The sequence below is a fragment of the Ceratina calcarata genome, unplaced genomic scaffold, assembly GCF_001652005.2.
Source record: "Ceratina calcarata isolate Rehan_Ccalc_2016 unplaced genomic scaffold, ASM165200v1 scaffold43, whole genome shotgun sequence".
Classification (NCBI taxonomy): domain Eukaryota; kingdom Metazoa; phylum Arthropoda; class Insecta; order Hymenoptera; family Apidae; genus Ceratina; species Ceratina calcarata.
This window is the reverse complement of record NW_017166721.1, coordinates 576,216-590,666: the sequence shown is the minus strand read 5'-3', so window position 1 is coordinate 590,666 and position 14,451 is coordinate 576,216. Positions and strand designations below refer to the sequence as shown.

The following is a 14,451-nucleotide window of genomic DNA, read 5'->3' as shown; positions in this document are numbered from 1 at the left end:
AGAATAATTTCGTGTTTTTAAAAAAAGAATAGTAGTATAATTGAATGTCTATACAGAAGCTTCTGAGATTTATTACAATCTCTGAAATAGAAGTGTTCGACTTCAACTTTATGAATTAAAATTATGAGTCTTTGAAAGAACGCGAAAGATGTAAATTCAGATAATTTTATTTCCTCCTCATTAACTCTCAATTCTTCATTCGTATCTCACGTACTAATCAAACTCTGGTATAATTTAATTCGATCCGGTCTTCCCTTAATGATGATCTTTGTATTGCTGGACCGTCCGAGAAGAATTGTGGCTCGCTTGTATAACGTCGGTCAAATCGAAACGAACAATTGTTTCTGCTTTCTCGGTTTGCAAAGTACTTGCTCCAGTGAACGAGCGTAATGGGTGGAAATACGGAGAAAGATGGAACGCAATTGCCAGTAGGAAGAGATCTTTGATACGCGCTCTTTGCCAGCTACCAGAGAAAGTAAAACTAAAAGGAATTTTATTTCACGCAATGTACTAGCGCCGTCGTCAGACAATTTGAATGAATAATTCTTAGTAGAACGTTAATTTAAATTAGTTTCACAGCGGCGGCAAATAAAAATTATCCATTGCAACACCACTCGTTGTATTAATACGCTTGTTCGGTTCTGTGAATGAATATTCCAAGATCCTGTTAACTGGCAATTAAAAAAGATTTTCACGGGACGTTTCGTTTTATAATAAATCGTGTTCTTAATAGGAGGAGTTCATTTTCCTAGTATAGATGACAGAACACTTGAAACACACGTAATCAGTGTGTGTAATCAACTTTGCGCTTTCAGCTTGCATTACTGTTATTCAACTTGTTGATTTCAATTTCGATAAATCCACTGTTTGTAAAATGGTCTGGTAAATCCGGTCGGAACTTACGTAAAAAAAAAAAAAAAATGACATGGACAGTGGAAGAATTAAACGGGTGACGCGCTTTGCACATTATAACTGGTTTGCACGCTCGTAATTGGATTTGTCCACATTTGTTGATACTTCCATTACTAATTAATCATGGATTCCATTCGATCAACTCGGTTCTTTGTTCGGGTAAATCGCAGCTAATAACTAATATATTTTTATCAATGTAATGTCGGGAAATAAAAAATTGGAAGATCGTTTTTCGATCGCGAACTGATTTGTCAAGTTATTAATTGCGTGAATAATTTTAAATAAAATTAATTACTAGAATTTACTTTATCAAGAATGCAAAAGTGACTTTACTTAGAATTTGCAAGTTGCTGGTTTGACAATTACCCATTACGAAATTTATTTTCATTCAGTGATGGAGAAAATGTCAAACAATTAATAGTATATTGAATATTTAATAACAAATTACATAAGTTACAATTAACTGCGTTATGCACAATGATACTGTACAGTGAATACGCTGCATTACTTATTCATGTAGCGCATTCATAGGATGGGAAGCGAATAAAATATGAATGAATTAATTATTTTATCGTTTAGTATTATCTTTAGATTTCGCAGAATAATATAATTGCTAAAAATAATATCCGCACTCTGCAGTGTTCATTTAACAATTCTCGCCGTAATAAACAGTAAATAAAATCGAGGCTTTAACTTTAACCTATGCCAGATAATTCACCTATTGTTTCACATAACAAATACAAAATTGACTTTTTATTCATGTAATCTTTTATTCAATGTATCGCGAGAGCGTCTGGCGAAAAAGCGTACAGAAGGTTTATTGATAACGAGATTTCTTTCTTCAGAATGCATTGCGTTGGAACGTATTATACGTATATAAATTATAGCTGTTATTTTTTTCTCCGATTAAACGATTGAAAAACTAATGATTAATATTTTCAATGACCAAAAATATTCTAGAAAGCGGTGTCTGATAAGTTCGCAAAACGATTTGCCTTGGAATTATACTTCTCGACTTCTTCCAATGCTGCTTATAAACTGTCGCCATTAAAAAGTTACAAAACTAAACTCTTCTCACGGGGGAAATATAATACAAATGCGTTAACTATTTTTCTGCAACCGTTCATTTTCATAAAAATTATTTGCTTCAATTCATTGAGTACAGTTCTTCGAATTTAGTACGTAAAAAGATAAATGTCATAAAACAATTTAATTCTGTTCAATAATACAATTAGGTACGATATGAGCGTCGATGTACAGAACGTCGATAAATAATTTATTGCTTAAAACAGAAATTCCTACTAATTCCTAAATTCAAGTTTTATAGCTGTATTATACGATTAAGCTCATTCGATAAATCCGATAGTACTTAACATTGTAAGAGAAATGCCATTTATTACAATTTGATAGCCATTACACGTGCGACACTACGATTTTGTAAAGGTGAATAGATCATGTTTATAATCCTTTTATCCCATTGCCTCATTTAATCATTTATGGTAAATTTTCTCAAGACAGATAATGAAATATGTCTAAAACTATTAAAAAATTATTTACAACTATGAGATATTATTATTTCTCTCAGTGAAATATTGTTTTCTGTAATCGCCTTACTTTCTGGTGGTTCGATTCAAATCTTATTACTGGCGATAATTCGATGTATGAAAAATATGATAGGGAACGGGTTTTACTTACCGAAGGCTCAAAAGTATCTCCTGCGGGCTCAATAACGTTATCACAGTCGATATAATATCGATTTGTAATAGGTATCTATATAATCTAGTCTCTCGCCGTTCTCCCACGTCGAAAATTCAAGAAAGGAGCCGATATCTGATTAAATATGAATTGGTTTAGAAAAGAAAAACGCGGCATTCTCGAATATAATATCTTTTTCATTCAGCCGATCATTTGTAATTGAAACGTGGCCTGGTGCGAAAAGAAGGACGACTTATAACAGCTGCTCTTTTATTTTTTATGAAACAACGATCGAGCTATTGTGATAAACAATTTTTTAAGATATGATGCGAAGCGCTCGATTAATAAAGGCAAGCTTGAACGCAGCTCTCGAGCTTTATTATCGAATCGAGGGGTATTTTATTCTAACGAGCTAATCTACCTCTCGGCGCTGACGTAAATCACGTGTATAACGATTTTCACAAATGAGAAACTCGCGAACGTAAATTAATGATTTCTTTTTTTTTTCTCTGTCAGCTTTAAAATTGTGTTTGTGAACTCTTTCGATAAAGGGCTACGTCAAAAATGTATTCATTCCACTTCGAATCTATACGAGTTGTCAAACTCCCAGATTGAAAAATAGTTGAAACAACCGCAACGTGTTTAATTGAACTTTTAATAAAGTTGCCAACTTGTTCTTACGTATAACAAAATGTTAATCGCTTAATTTCGAGGCAACCCTTTAGGAACGGTCTACATCATAATAATCGACTTTGAAAACTTAATCTAGTATTACCAACGTTGAAACCACCGTTATGGGATCGAAAGAGTGGCTTAATGTCTAATAAGATAGTAAAGTTTTCTGCATGAAATTACAAGACAGCTATTAGGCACATTAGATATTAATTTATCAATGTCTGGATTCCAGCGAATAACGTGATCTTTTTTTAATTCTTGAAAATCGTGATGAGAAGTCGGAGTATTAAATGTCATTCTGATTCCAAGTAGCTTGTCAACTCTTGAACACGTAGTTAGTTCATTAACAATTGTTACCTACCTGATCTTAAGGATCTATAACGTGAAACCATTGTTCTGAGCAGGTGCATTATAATCCGAACTTCCTTTACACTTCACCTTTAATTGGACGAATCTTGTATACTTTATTACAATGAACAGAGATTTCGTGTCTCGGTAGATCAGAAATGTCAATTAAATCAATTTATTGATCATAACAACACAGTGTTTCGCGTAATAGTCACGTATCAATTAAAGTAACGCGACATTTAATTAAAAAAGGTGAAAATACTTGATATATTTTTATATTTCGAGTGTTTCGTTTTCCAGTTACGAAGGTATAGTCAATTTCATTTTATAGAAAGCATTTTTCATAAATTTTAAGTTAATATATTGAAAATCGCTGCAGGTAAATGTGTTCGACATTTTTTATCAATTAGTCTGGCATAAACTTGCAAACAGGTAATTAAAACCGGCGCACGGAATACAGAATATGAATAAACAGGTACGAACGGTATAAATTGCTATAATAACAACGACGATTAAATTACTCATCCGATCTTACTCAGCCATTCTATTCCTCTCGTATTTCATATTATTACCTGACACTTTAGTATCTAAACAGTAAGCGTCCTAATGACGATACTTTTTTCTCAGCTTAAATCTGTTGAATATTCATACATTTTCAAGAATCACCTTCAAGGGTCATTCCGAATATAAAGCGAGGAAGAGACCTCTTAATAAATTAGATTTCTAGGACGAAGGTTGAATATCGTTAAAGAAAAATCACCAGCTTCTTCGATAGATTTAAATACTTTCCAAATACTTCAAAAGGAAATCATTTCCACCGATCAATCTGTATTATTTTCCTCACAAGGACACCGGAAACAATTCCTCGATTACTTCGGCGGAAGTTGGGTAATTTCGGAAATCTGAAACAAGGGAACGCACTCCTGTTATGTAATAACTAGAACAATCCCTAGATGCATCCCTTGACAAATACTTGATACATCCACGAGTTCGTTATCACCTGTTATTTAGCACCCTCGTTGTTTCATTGATTACAGGCCGGGGCTCGATTGAGAGATTAATAAACAGCGCGTGGCGCTTTTTGAAATGAATTGCGTAACGAATGTACCGTCAAAAATCGTTTTTCTTCGTTTCATAAGCGTTTCACTAGGCGAACTGTTCGACTGAACATTATATAAATTCCCTTGCACTATTTAAAGACAGCGTTCGAAACGTTTAAGTACCTGACTCGAGTTATTGGTAAATAGGAACTGTTTGTTTGTAACATGAAAAAACGAAAAATTATTTTTCTACACTGTTTGCTTTGATGTTGAACAAAACGTATTGAGAGAGTCATGTTTCTCTACTAAATAGAGATCTAGACGCGCGAAGAACGAAGTCCCCTCTCTCTCTCTCTCTCTCTAACGAAGTAGATCCGAACGTCAAGAAAAGTGTGGGAGAAGAAAGTGAAAAGTAAGGGTAAACTCGCCAATTTTTAGAGCAAACTTGATCTTTAAATGGAATTCGTTTGCAGAGAGATCTCGGTTTAAATGGGAAGTGTAAGTAGCAAAGTGGATGCTTCGCCTGTATGATTTTCGGATTAATGAAATATCGACGTAACATTTGGAATATTCCTTCCTATAATATTTCTGTTATCTGTTTCATTAAATCAAATGAACAGAAATCAAACTGCGTACCTGCGTTATTTGTAGATGTTTCAAACGGAGCTGGCGTATCAAAAATATCATATGAAATACTTCGACATAATGCCAACACCTACGAGTGCTCTTTTATTGTCACTTGTATGGCTGTAATTATGATTCTATATTTAGAAATTAATAATTTGAAAGTAATGTACATGTGGTACCTCAAAGAGTATTTAATATCCCGATGCCTATATCGCATTGATATTATATTATCAAAATTGTTTGCGATAACCGGTTTACGCATCGCTCATCGGGGTGAAAATTAAATATTTACGGATATCGTAAAGTTCAATACGCACGGAGGCAACAACAGTTACTGAGTAACGCACCTACATTCACCAGTTGAAATAATATAATTAGCAACTGTATAAGTAATGCAATTACGTATAATGGAATTTATTTATTTTAAATTCGTAACTAGCTTAGACTCTAGAAAGGGGTAATGGTATTCAGTGTAAAATAAAGCACATTAGAATTACTTAGCTGACAAGACTAACCAACGATTCACTAAAAGCACCATTAAGTAGTAATAATTTTCTCGTTAATGTTCTTCCTTACAAACGTAACATTAATTAATGGATTTCACTTAATGCACATTTTGTAAGGATTATAAGATACTTCACCTGATATTTTCATTACTAGATACTATATCCACTGGTGTGGTACCGTAAGATATTTTATTATTGGAGATGTTCATTTTTAAATGTTAAAAACGATATCGCAAGGTAAAATTTTTTTCATTTTGTAAATCTGGAGCTATGTAATACAATATTTTCCTTTGTAGAAAAGTTTGATAGAAATCTATGAAGGACACGTGCGTGGTCGGGACGTTATCGGAAATTTAATAGATTACGTAAACGCGTGTGGGAAATCAAAGAAAGGATAATGAAATAATCCTCTTTTCGTTGTTACAATTTTGATTATCTTTGCACCAGAAGGATGAATAAAAAAAAAAATCGGATGAGAAATATTAGATTCGTCGTTACGTTGCGCTTTAAATGCAAACGGCATTCGTATCTAGACGAACCGGCTTTTATTAAATCAGTCGATCCCGGAAATAACGTCGTTTCTATCTACAACGAGGTCGGCCAAGTTGATGCGCCTTTACCGTACCTCCTTGTGAAACGATGATGTTTTGCCCAGACTAGCGCGTCGACATCGTCCAGATCGCGTTTAAAGTCAACTATGAACCGTTTTGCGTTATCTCTCTGACATTTTTCAGTGCACAATTATTTTTGGATACCAGATTTAAAGGAACATCTCCTTAATGTCACGAATTCGCTTGAAATCGTTTTTCGACGTAGGAAATTGAATTTGTTAATTTTATAGGAATGTACAAAATCATTTAAGATACGACAAATCGATTCAAGCATTCTGTGCTCTGAACGAAAAATCATTATCGAAAATTACAGGCTGCATCCGCGCACATGAGACTGCATTAAAATCGAACGTCAACAATCGTCAGCAAACACGTCGCTTAACAGTACAGCAAATAAAGGTTACCGCAGGGTAAATTAAAATAATGATAAAAATGGTTACAACGTGTCACGCGCGCTTTCGCCGCATTCGAAGATAATCAAATCGTGCGATCTGCAGAGCTTCGTGACTTCCGATAGTGATTGCTACCAAATAGTCCGTAGGCGTGCGAGCATTTCAAATTTATATACAAGGTAAAACGCGGTGTCGACCACAAACGTTTCTATTTTTCTGATCCCGAACAAAAAGCGAATACTTCTGTGGCGTAGCTCTGAAAGCTCGTCGAAACCAGCTGTGAAAAACTGTCAACCTTCCAATTGCGTCTGTCTATATGATTCTCACTTTCAATTTTCGCGAATCCGTCAATCGGGACATCGTCAAAAATGCAGAGCAATCAATCATTTTACGTATCGAAAATAGTTGAAATCTTTGTACGAAAGATTTTTCGTAACGAGGCACTGGTTCCCTTTAAAAGCTGCTTTCGAAGCTTTTAAAGCGTGCAAACGGGAAGCAAGCTTAAAACCGTTGATCGATTAAAACCAGCTTTAAGATAATAATTGAGAGAATAAGTTCGAGTTCTCGTTTCGCTTCGTCCTCGTCTCTTCGCTCTTTTCTTCCTGTTTTTTTGTCCGCCTATTTCTTCTGCTGATCACGCGCGACCAATACCGCCTCATAGCCCCGCGTGTTTCAGTTTTCTATCACGCGCGACGCATTCTCTTTTCCTTTTCTCCTTTTTCCTTCACCGTCGCGCTCGATTTGTGCCACACTGTCTCGAGATTCGATTGATTCGCGTCCCGTACGATTTAAAATTATTTAAACACTCCGCGCCTCTTTTCACGCCTCGTGCGCAACAGTTTTTTATTCCTGAATAGAGGGCAAACGATGCCCGACATTTATAACGAATGGACGACTCTGTGTTCCTGTTTTATTTCCAGCATTACATTTTACCAATAAAGTGTTAAATTGCAATACGCATTTTACATTGAAAAAACATCTTATTCACGTTTCAAACGTCAATTTTAATAATAACTCAACTAAAAGATAGGTATGTGTATAGAAAGACACATACAGTGGGCAAAAGTTCATAAAGTCAATTGCAAAATGTATACTATTACGTTCAAAAGATTAAAGCACATGATTAGTCTGTCTAATTTTTTAAAATGATAATCTAAAGTTTTACTTTGCATAAAAAAATCCGCAGGTTCTTCTAAAGATGTTGCCTAATTAAAATTCCTTCCCCTGAAAATGTCCTTTTGCATAAACGTATGTACACGAGTTATACATCGTTACTTTTTACTTTATAAATTTCAAAACGATGCTTGCTGCACTTTTTAACCGTTTCGGGTTGCAAATCCTCCTTCCTGGTCCATTAAAACCGCTAGTTCTTTTTGTTTACTATGAATTATTAATGACAATGATGAGTTTGAAAGTAAAATTAGGTTCCACGATTCCGTTAGGAATAGAAATTTCTGTTTTATTAAGTTCTCTCAACGAATGAGAGCCCTTGCTGGTGGAGAGCTTGCACGATATTAAAAACTAGGAGCTATAACAGGTGCTTTGCCAAAACGGTAAAAGGTGGTCGAGTATTTTCAAATCGAGCAGTAATTGAACAGAATAGGCCGTTAAGAGGCTCAGAAATATCGATACAATGTTCTCTATTCTGAAGTGGATTGAGTTTGCCCGATCTCTACCCACTGTATCTACTAACTCCGCTCACTGCCGTAATAATCTCATCGTGAATATTGCACGATCGTCTCAAAATATGGAACAACTTAATAAAATATGTTTTTAAAAAGTGCGAAACTTTCACTACATTGATTATTATTTATTATACTATTTAATTATGCAAAACGATATACTTATTATACTTTCTTTTGTAGGTGGTTGCTCCGCGTTTGGACACTCATGTTACGGCGGCCACGGCAAGAGATTCGATCCCCAAGTACGAGACAATGTATTTAAGGGAAACGATTTGGCTCTCAGCAACAGAAACCGGGGAATTGATACTCTGTGGTTGAACAACGATCTTGCCGTACCTGAACAGAAAGTCGAAGGGCAACCGGAAATGATTCTACAGGAAACGCGTCGTCTGGACACCTCCAAGTTGGACAATTCCGCGATGGCCTACATCATGCGATTATGGGTACATTCCAATTCTTAGGCTACCAAGTTTTTAGATATTCGAACGCTCAATCGTATTTGTTAAAAAATTAATGTATGAAGATTAAAACTCTGGATTGCAGTTAGTTTTAATTGTGTAATTTTTTAGATTTTTAAAACTGTTATAAAAAAAACGTTTAAAAAAAAGTTTACGTACATTTGCGTCCGAAAATGTTGTATGTTATTATACATAACAATCTATATTAATTGTTTTGGTAATGAAGACTGGTCCTGATAATTGAGTCGAGTAGCGAATACTTCAACAACTTACTATGTATGTACACCAAAATTTAGTTGAGAAGTATAGTAAAACGATTAATACTAATTAAATTACTCCCTAGTCGACTAAGTTACTGGTCGTGCCTGAGTCAACCCTTACACGTGTTCGAAGTTTACTTTCTGCAAGCATTTATTCGTCGAAGTAGAATTGTCGAGTTCTTTCGAATTGCGATTTAGGAGATCTGTAGTTATCCATTTTAATCGCAAACGAAATGTATTCAATGCAAGAATGTAAATTACTGAAAGTCGAACTTGTTACAACGACTAATAGAAGTTTTGAGAATGTAAATTGGTAAATAATTATCAATGAGAATTATTCGTATCTCTCTCTATGATTCTGCTTTGAGAACAACTACTCCGGAAATTTTAGAACGCTTCTAACTTTTCATGACCCACGCGCAGTGATTTAATATACTAATTAGGAGGAACTTGTAGGAAGTCAGAGGTCTTCTCTAAATAAGCCACGACACTTTCCCGTTTCAAATTTCAGTCGGTCTTTGTTCCAGCATCTCTTTCTTATTCTATTTGAAAACTGGCTGCAAACATAAGTTTTGACGAGATAAGGCGTCTTTGAAGAATAACTTTAATAAACGAAAAAGCTTTCATTTTAAATACATTCCATATAAATACATACAATATTTCTATTATTTTAACTGCAATCCAGAATAATAAATTAATGAAAAACGTACATTTAAATCGAGTAGAGATACACTGTAGAATTGCACAATCCGTTCTTCAATTTTCGAGATCGAAATTCGAGATCAGTTAATCGACGATACTAACAATCAATTTAATGATTTCAGGTGATGTCGCACCAACTTCGTCGTCAACGGGATGCGGAATTTAATAACAAGTAAATGAATAGGCGTTTCTATTACACTTAATTTCCAATTAAACAAGAAATATGTGTAAATTATGATTGAAAATGTTAACATCTTCGAGTCTGTTATCGTAATACTATTATTTCAAAGGAACTGTAAACATTTCAAACGTGTAATATATCGTGATAAATTGCAGACCACTTCCTTATCTTATTTTACCATTTAATCTTATTTTGTTAAAGAGGTGTTCTCCTTTGTACGCGTCGTTGTTAGACGATTTTCGGAGACGAAGGGCAGTGAGTATTTTCGCAGAATTAAAGGACGATGCCTCATAAATTCTCAATCTATTGTCTCTACATTCTCGATTAGTATTATTTTATTATAATAAATTAAGGAAATGTTAAGAAATAAATAATTGATCTATTAGTAATTTAGTAACTGTTGTAACTAAATTAGTAACATTTATTATTAAGTTTTATTATCCATACATCGAACATTGAGATCAATAGTGACGTTCAATTACAGTACAACCTCTTCAATTATACTATGTATTGAAATTTGAATTAAAATGTGTACCTCTTTAGTAGACTCCGAATAAAACATTTATCTGTTGTCAGTTTAAGAAATAAGTATGAATTTCTGTTATCACTGAAATATTCTGATGACTTAATATATTAGTGTAACATTTGATTTGAATATTTAGTGCATAAGTTTAGTGCATCATATTTCTGTATACGATTTCTGATTATATGTTTATACATGATGATTCAAGATTACATGTGATTTCTCATATCGATCCTTGTTAAGTAAAAGACTTAAAATCTTTTCATGCGTATTCGATTGAAGATTTAGATTCGTGGTCCTGTATCTTCATACATGTAAAAAAAGTAGTTCACACTTACATTAAACTTAGACCTATCGTATATGCAATTTATTCGTCCCGATCGCAGCTACTGTTCTCCTGGTAGGATAGTCTGCACAGATGTACTGTACATTCTGTTCTTTGCTAAGTAAACAGTGCGTTTCTTGCATTTCCAATGTGCGTTTGTAAGAATAAGACAACTTGAGGTGATTGCGTAGATTTCGTAATCCATCACGCATGAAATTTGCAAATACAATTGCGATAGTGGGACTTATAATGGACTCAGTCTATAAAGGATTTATACGACAATCATTTTTTTTTTTGCGTAGATTTATGAACCCCTGGTAAAATTCTTAGGAAGTATGTATAGAGAGTTATTTCGTGTAGATTGAATTTAATAAAAGAATTCCTTTGACTTTGCACACAATTCATAAAACAGATACTGAGAATGGAATAAGAATAACGAAGTTTCCTTTTGATGAAAAGTGGTGACACAGAAGGGTCCGAATTTACATTCTTTACATTTGTAATCCTTTTGATCGAGCAGATTCCATACTGGGTTCGAATGATGAGAGAAACATTTTTAAAAAAATTCATTTTTCTTATTGACACAAAAAATTGTCACTGTACGAAAGTCCACAGTGCGGTTTTAATATAAATTCGATTGGTAGATTCAATTAAATGGATGGATTATATCGGTCGCCTGATTGAAAGAAATACGTGATAAATTGTTTGATCCGATATTAAAAAGGTTTTCCCCGATTCAAAAGCCCTTTGAATACTTTCGGCAGACGTTGCATTACAAAGCGTTGACTGTAGCCACACACGATGCGTACAATTCAATCAATTTGAAGCGGGGGAGACGGCTTGAGTGCCTGTTTCGAACTTGTCTCGCTACCCCATTATAGAGACTTAATATTATTATACGCGCAATTTATGGACGACCCAAGCTCACTTTACCAATGTTAAAATTATATTTAAAAAATCGCACGTTTATAATTCAACAACTGCACGTCGTTTGTTCGTCGTTTGTACTCCGGTATGTGCGTCGAACGTACACCAGTTTATTAACGACAAATGACGTGCAAATCGCAAAATAAAACGGACTGATGATAGGCTGCTATGTTGTACCGAAATGGGAAGATCCTACCCTTAATTATAAATGGGAAATTCGCCTAAGCGATCAGCGATCGTCGCGTACATGTTCCCCATTCGTGGTCTTCATGTGAATTAATACTAATTCTGAATAATGAAATAATCAATGCTATTATAATCGGTTTGCGTAATCTGCAAATACATGTTAGAACGTGCTCGCTGTTTCGGTATTTAGGGTTCTTTTTCAAGATATCATCGCTAAAAGTGAGTTTCATTTCAATTTAAAGCTGGCACTACACTCTCGGCGAGATGACCCGGGAACAGGCGTATAGGAAAATGTAGAAGGTGCAGTCTCCTACGACCGTGGAATTTTTCGTTTCAACTTCGGTATTTCGAGCTCGGAATTCGATTGTTTGGAATCATATCAAGGGGAAGCAGTGTTGTTAGACCGAAAAATGTTGATCATAAAGACGGAAGAATGATGCGAGGAAGTGTGAATTCTTCTGTATTAAAGGAGACAATTTTTAATTGAGTTCAATTGAAACGAAGTTATTCCATCTGAAATAATCTTAGACTGAATGTTATTGCATTACGTTTTTAATAATTCGGCTAATGAAATACGAAGTCCCATGCCGGAGATATTTCTGATCCACACAAACAATTCACTGATGCATATCCTCCTCCTATTTCTGTCTTCATTACAGGGATAAGTAAGTAAAACTTGTTTTCTCGATTTTAGTAATTCCCCCGATAAGTCACAGCCGAAATTGAATAACTCTTTCAAAGTTAGTTTCAAAGATTGGAGCTTTTTATTAATACTAAAACTAATTACGTATGTAGAAATAATAGAATAGAATTTATTATAAAATATTTATTCAGAATCGACTAAGTGCATGGACCAGCGAGCGTCGTCGCATCGCGTCAGATCAGTAAGCGTCGCGTCGCGTCGCGTCGTCTCGTCGCAACATCAGATGATAGCGTCGCGACGATAGATGGCAGGTAGCATCAGTCCATGAAGGATCGCGGCAATTCGTTTAAACAAATGTCTACACCGATACCGAGGTGTAAAAGAGGCCGGCTTAAAGGGAGTGACCACTGACTTATAGTAGCCACCCCCAGAATTGCTTATTTGTCCACTGGTTAAGAATCGTGAAATAAAAATAGCAAGACTCATTTCTGTTCATTTAGTAATCAAAATCCAATCGATTTTTTCTCTTTATTTCATCGTAACATTCATTAGCACGTACATTGTATTGAAAGACCGACATACTTTACAATATTTTACAAATTGAGATACAGAAAATCTTAAACTAGATTGTAGTTCTTCGCTTGGTAGCGTTTGCAAAGACTTTGCAAACGCTGCCAACCCAGGTCTCACCGCGTGGAGGTGACTACGTTCGAGACCCGGACAGTGGGGATTGTCCACTGCCCCCTTCCCTATTAAATTGCCACCCTATTGGGACGTGGGTTTCGGCTTTCATCCCACCGAGAGAAACAGTTCTTCATCCCCTGCAACAAAAAGTATTGCATCCTCGTCTACCTCCGCAGCAATCCCTTCGAGTATACAGTTGCTTTATTAACATTCTGAGCATTTCCGATTCATGAAACAATGATTCATCTTCTCCCGAAAGTCAAAGTCAAGCCCGATTGAGTTCTCATTCGTTTCCTGACAGTCGATCTCTTTGGAGTCGTCTATTGCCCGCCGAAAGTCGACGCCTGTTGATTCGTCGTTCGCCTGTCAAAAGTTGATACCTGTTCCGTCCTCTGAACTGGATCCACTTGGTACAGGAAGACACTTGATACGACTTTAATTTCACAAAACGCGCAATTATCTTAGCAGGAACTAGGGCGATGCGACCTGTACAACACGGCTGCCAGAGCAGATTTCAGGGTGTCAGGGAGATTTACCTGCTGTTAATCACACATCGTAGAAGGGACAGGTAACCTCCCCGTCACCCTTAGCAACGCGTTTACCTTCGCTGTGGTAGGCGTGCCCTCCCGTGCTCGCAGAACGCGGAGGCAGCGGGGAAATACCCTACACGTGTCTCTGTCACCAATGAAACGGCTATCCTTACTACACAGATGTAATGTTTCATTGCTTGTGTTTTCCGCGAATTGATCCCCTCCGCTTTGACCCAGTTCCCTAAGAGAATAACCCCGAGTTACGGGTTAATGAACTGTGTACTTGATGAATGATCAAAAGTTTGAAACACGTCGATTTTAATGCACGTGATTTACAGTTCAGAAAAATGGCACCGACTTGTTCATCTGCGATTATCCATATTGAAAGTACGACAACATCACTCAAAATTAAAATCCATTTAAAAAATAAACCAGTTTAGCCTTCAACGTCTACCGATAAAAGAAAATTACATATTAAATATTTTTTTTAAATATCTGTCATACATTTAATAAAAATCATTGTATCGCGAGCTCCGATTTT

At 35.5% G+C, this 14,451-nt stretch overlaps 1 protein-coding gene across 1 annotated transcript in view; it reads left to right on the top strand.

The window, feature by feature from the left end:
• LOC108626814 (uncharacterized) overlaps positions 1–11,315 on the top strand; it is a 12,600-nt gene extending 1,285 nt beyond the window's left edge. Inside the window, exons 2-3 of the mRNA XM_018027696.2 lie at positions 8,672–8,934; positions 10,034–11,315. Coding sequence (XP_017883185.1) covers positions 8,672–8,934; positions 10,034–10,087 — 317 coding nt within the window. The 3' untranslated portion in view covers positions 10,088–11,315. The remainder of the gene's footprint in view (positions 1–8,671; positions 8,935–10,033) is intronic.
• The last annotated feature ends 3,136 nt before the right edge of the window (positions 11,316–14,451 follow it).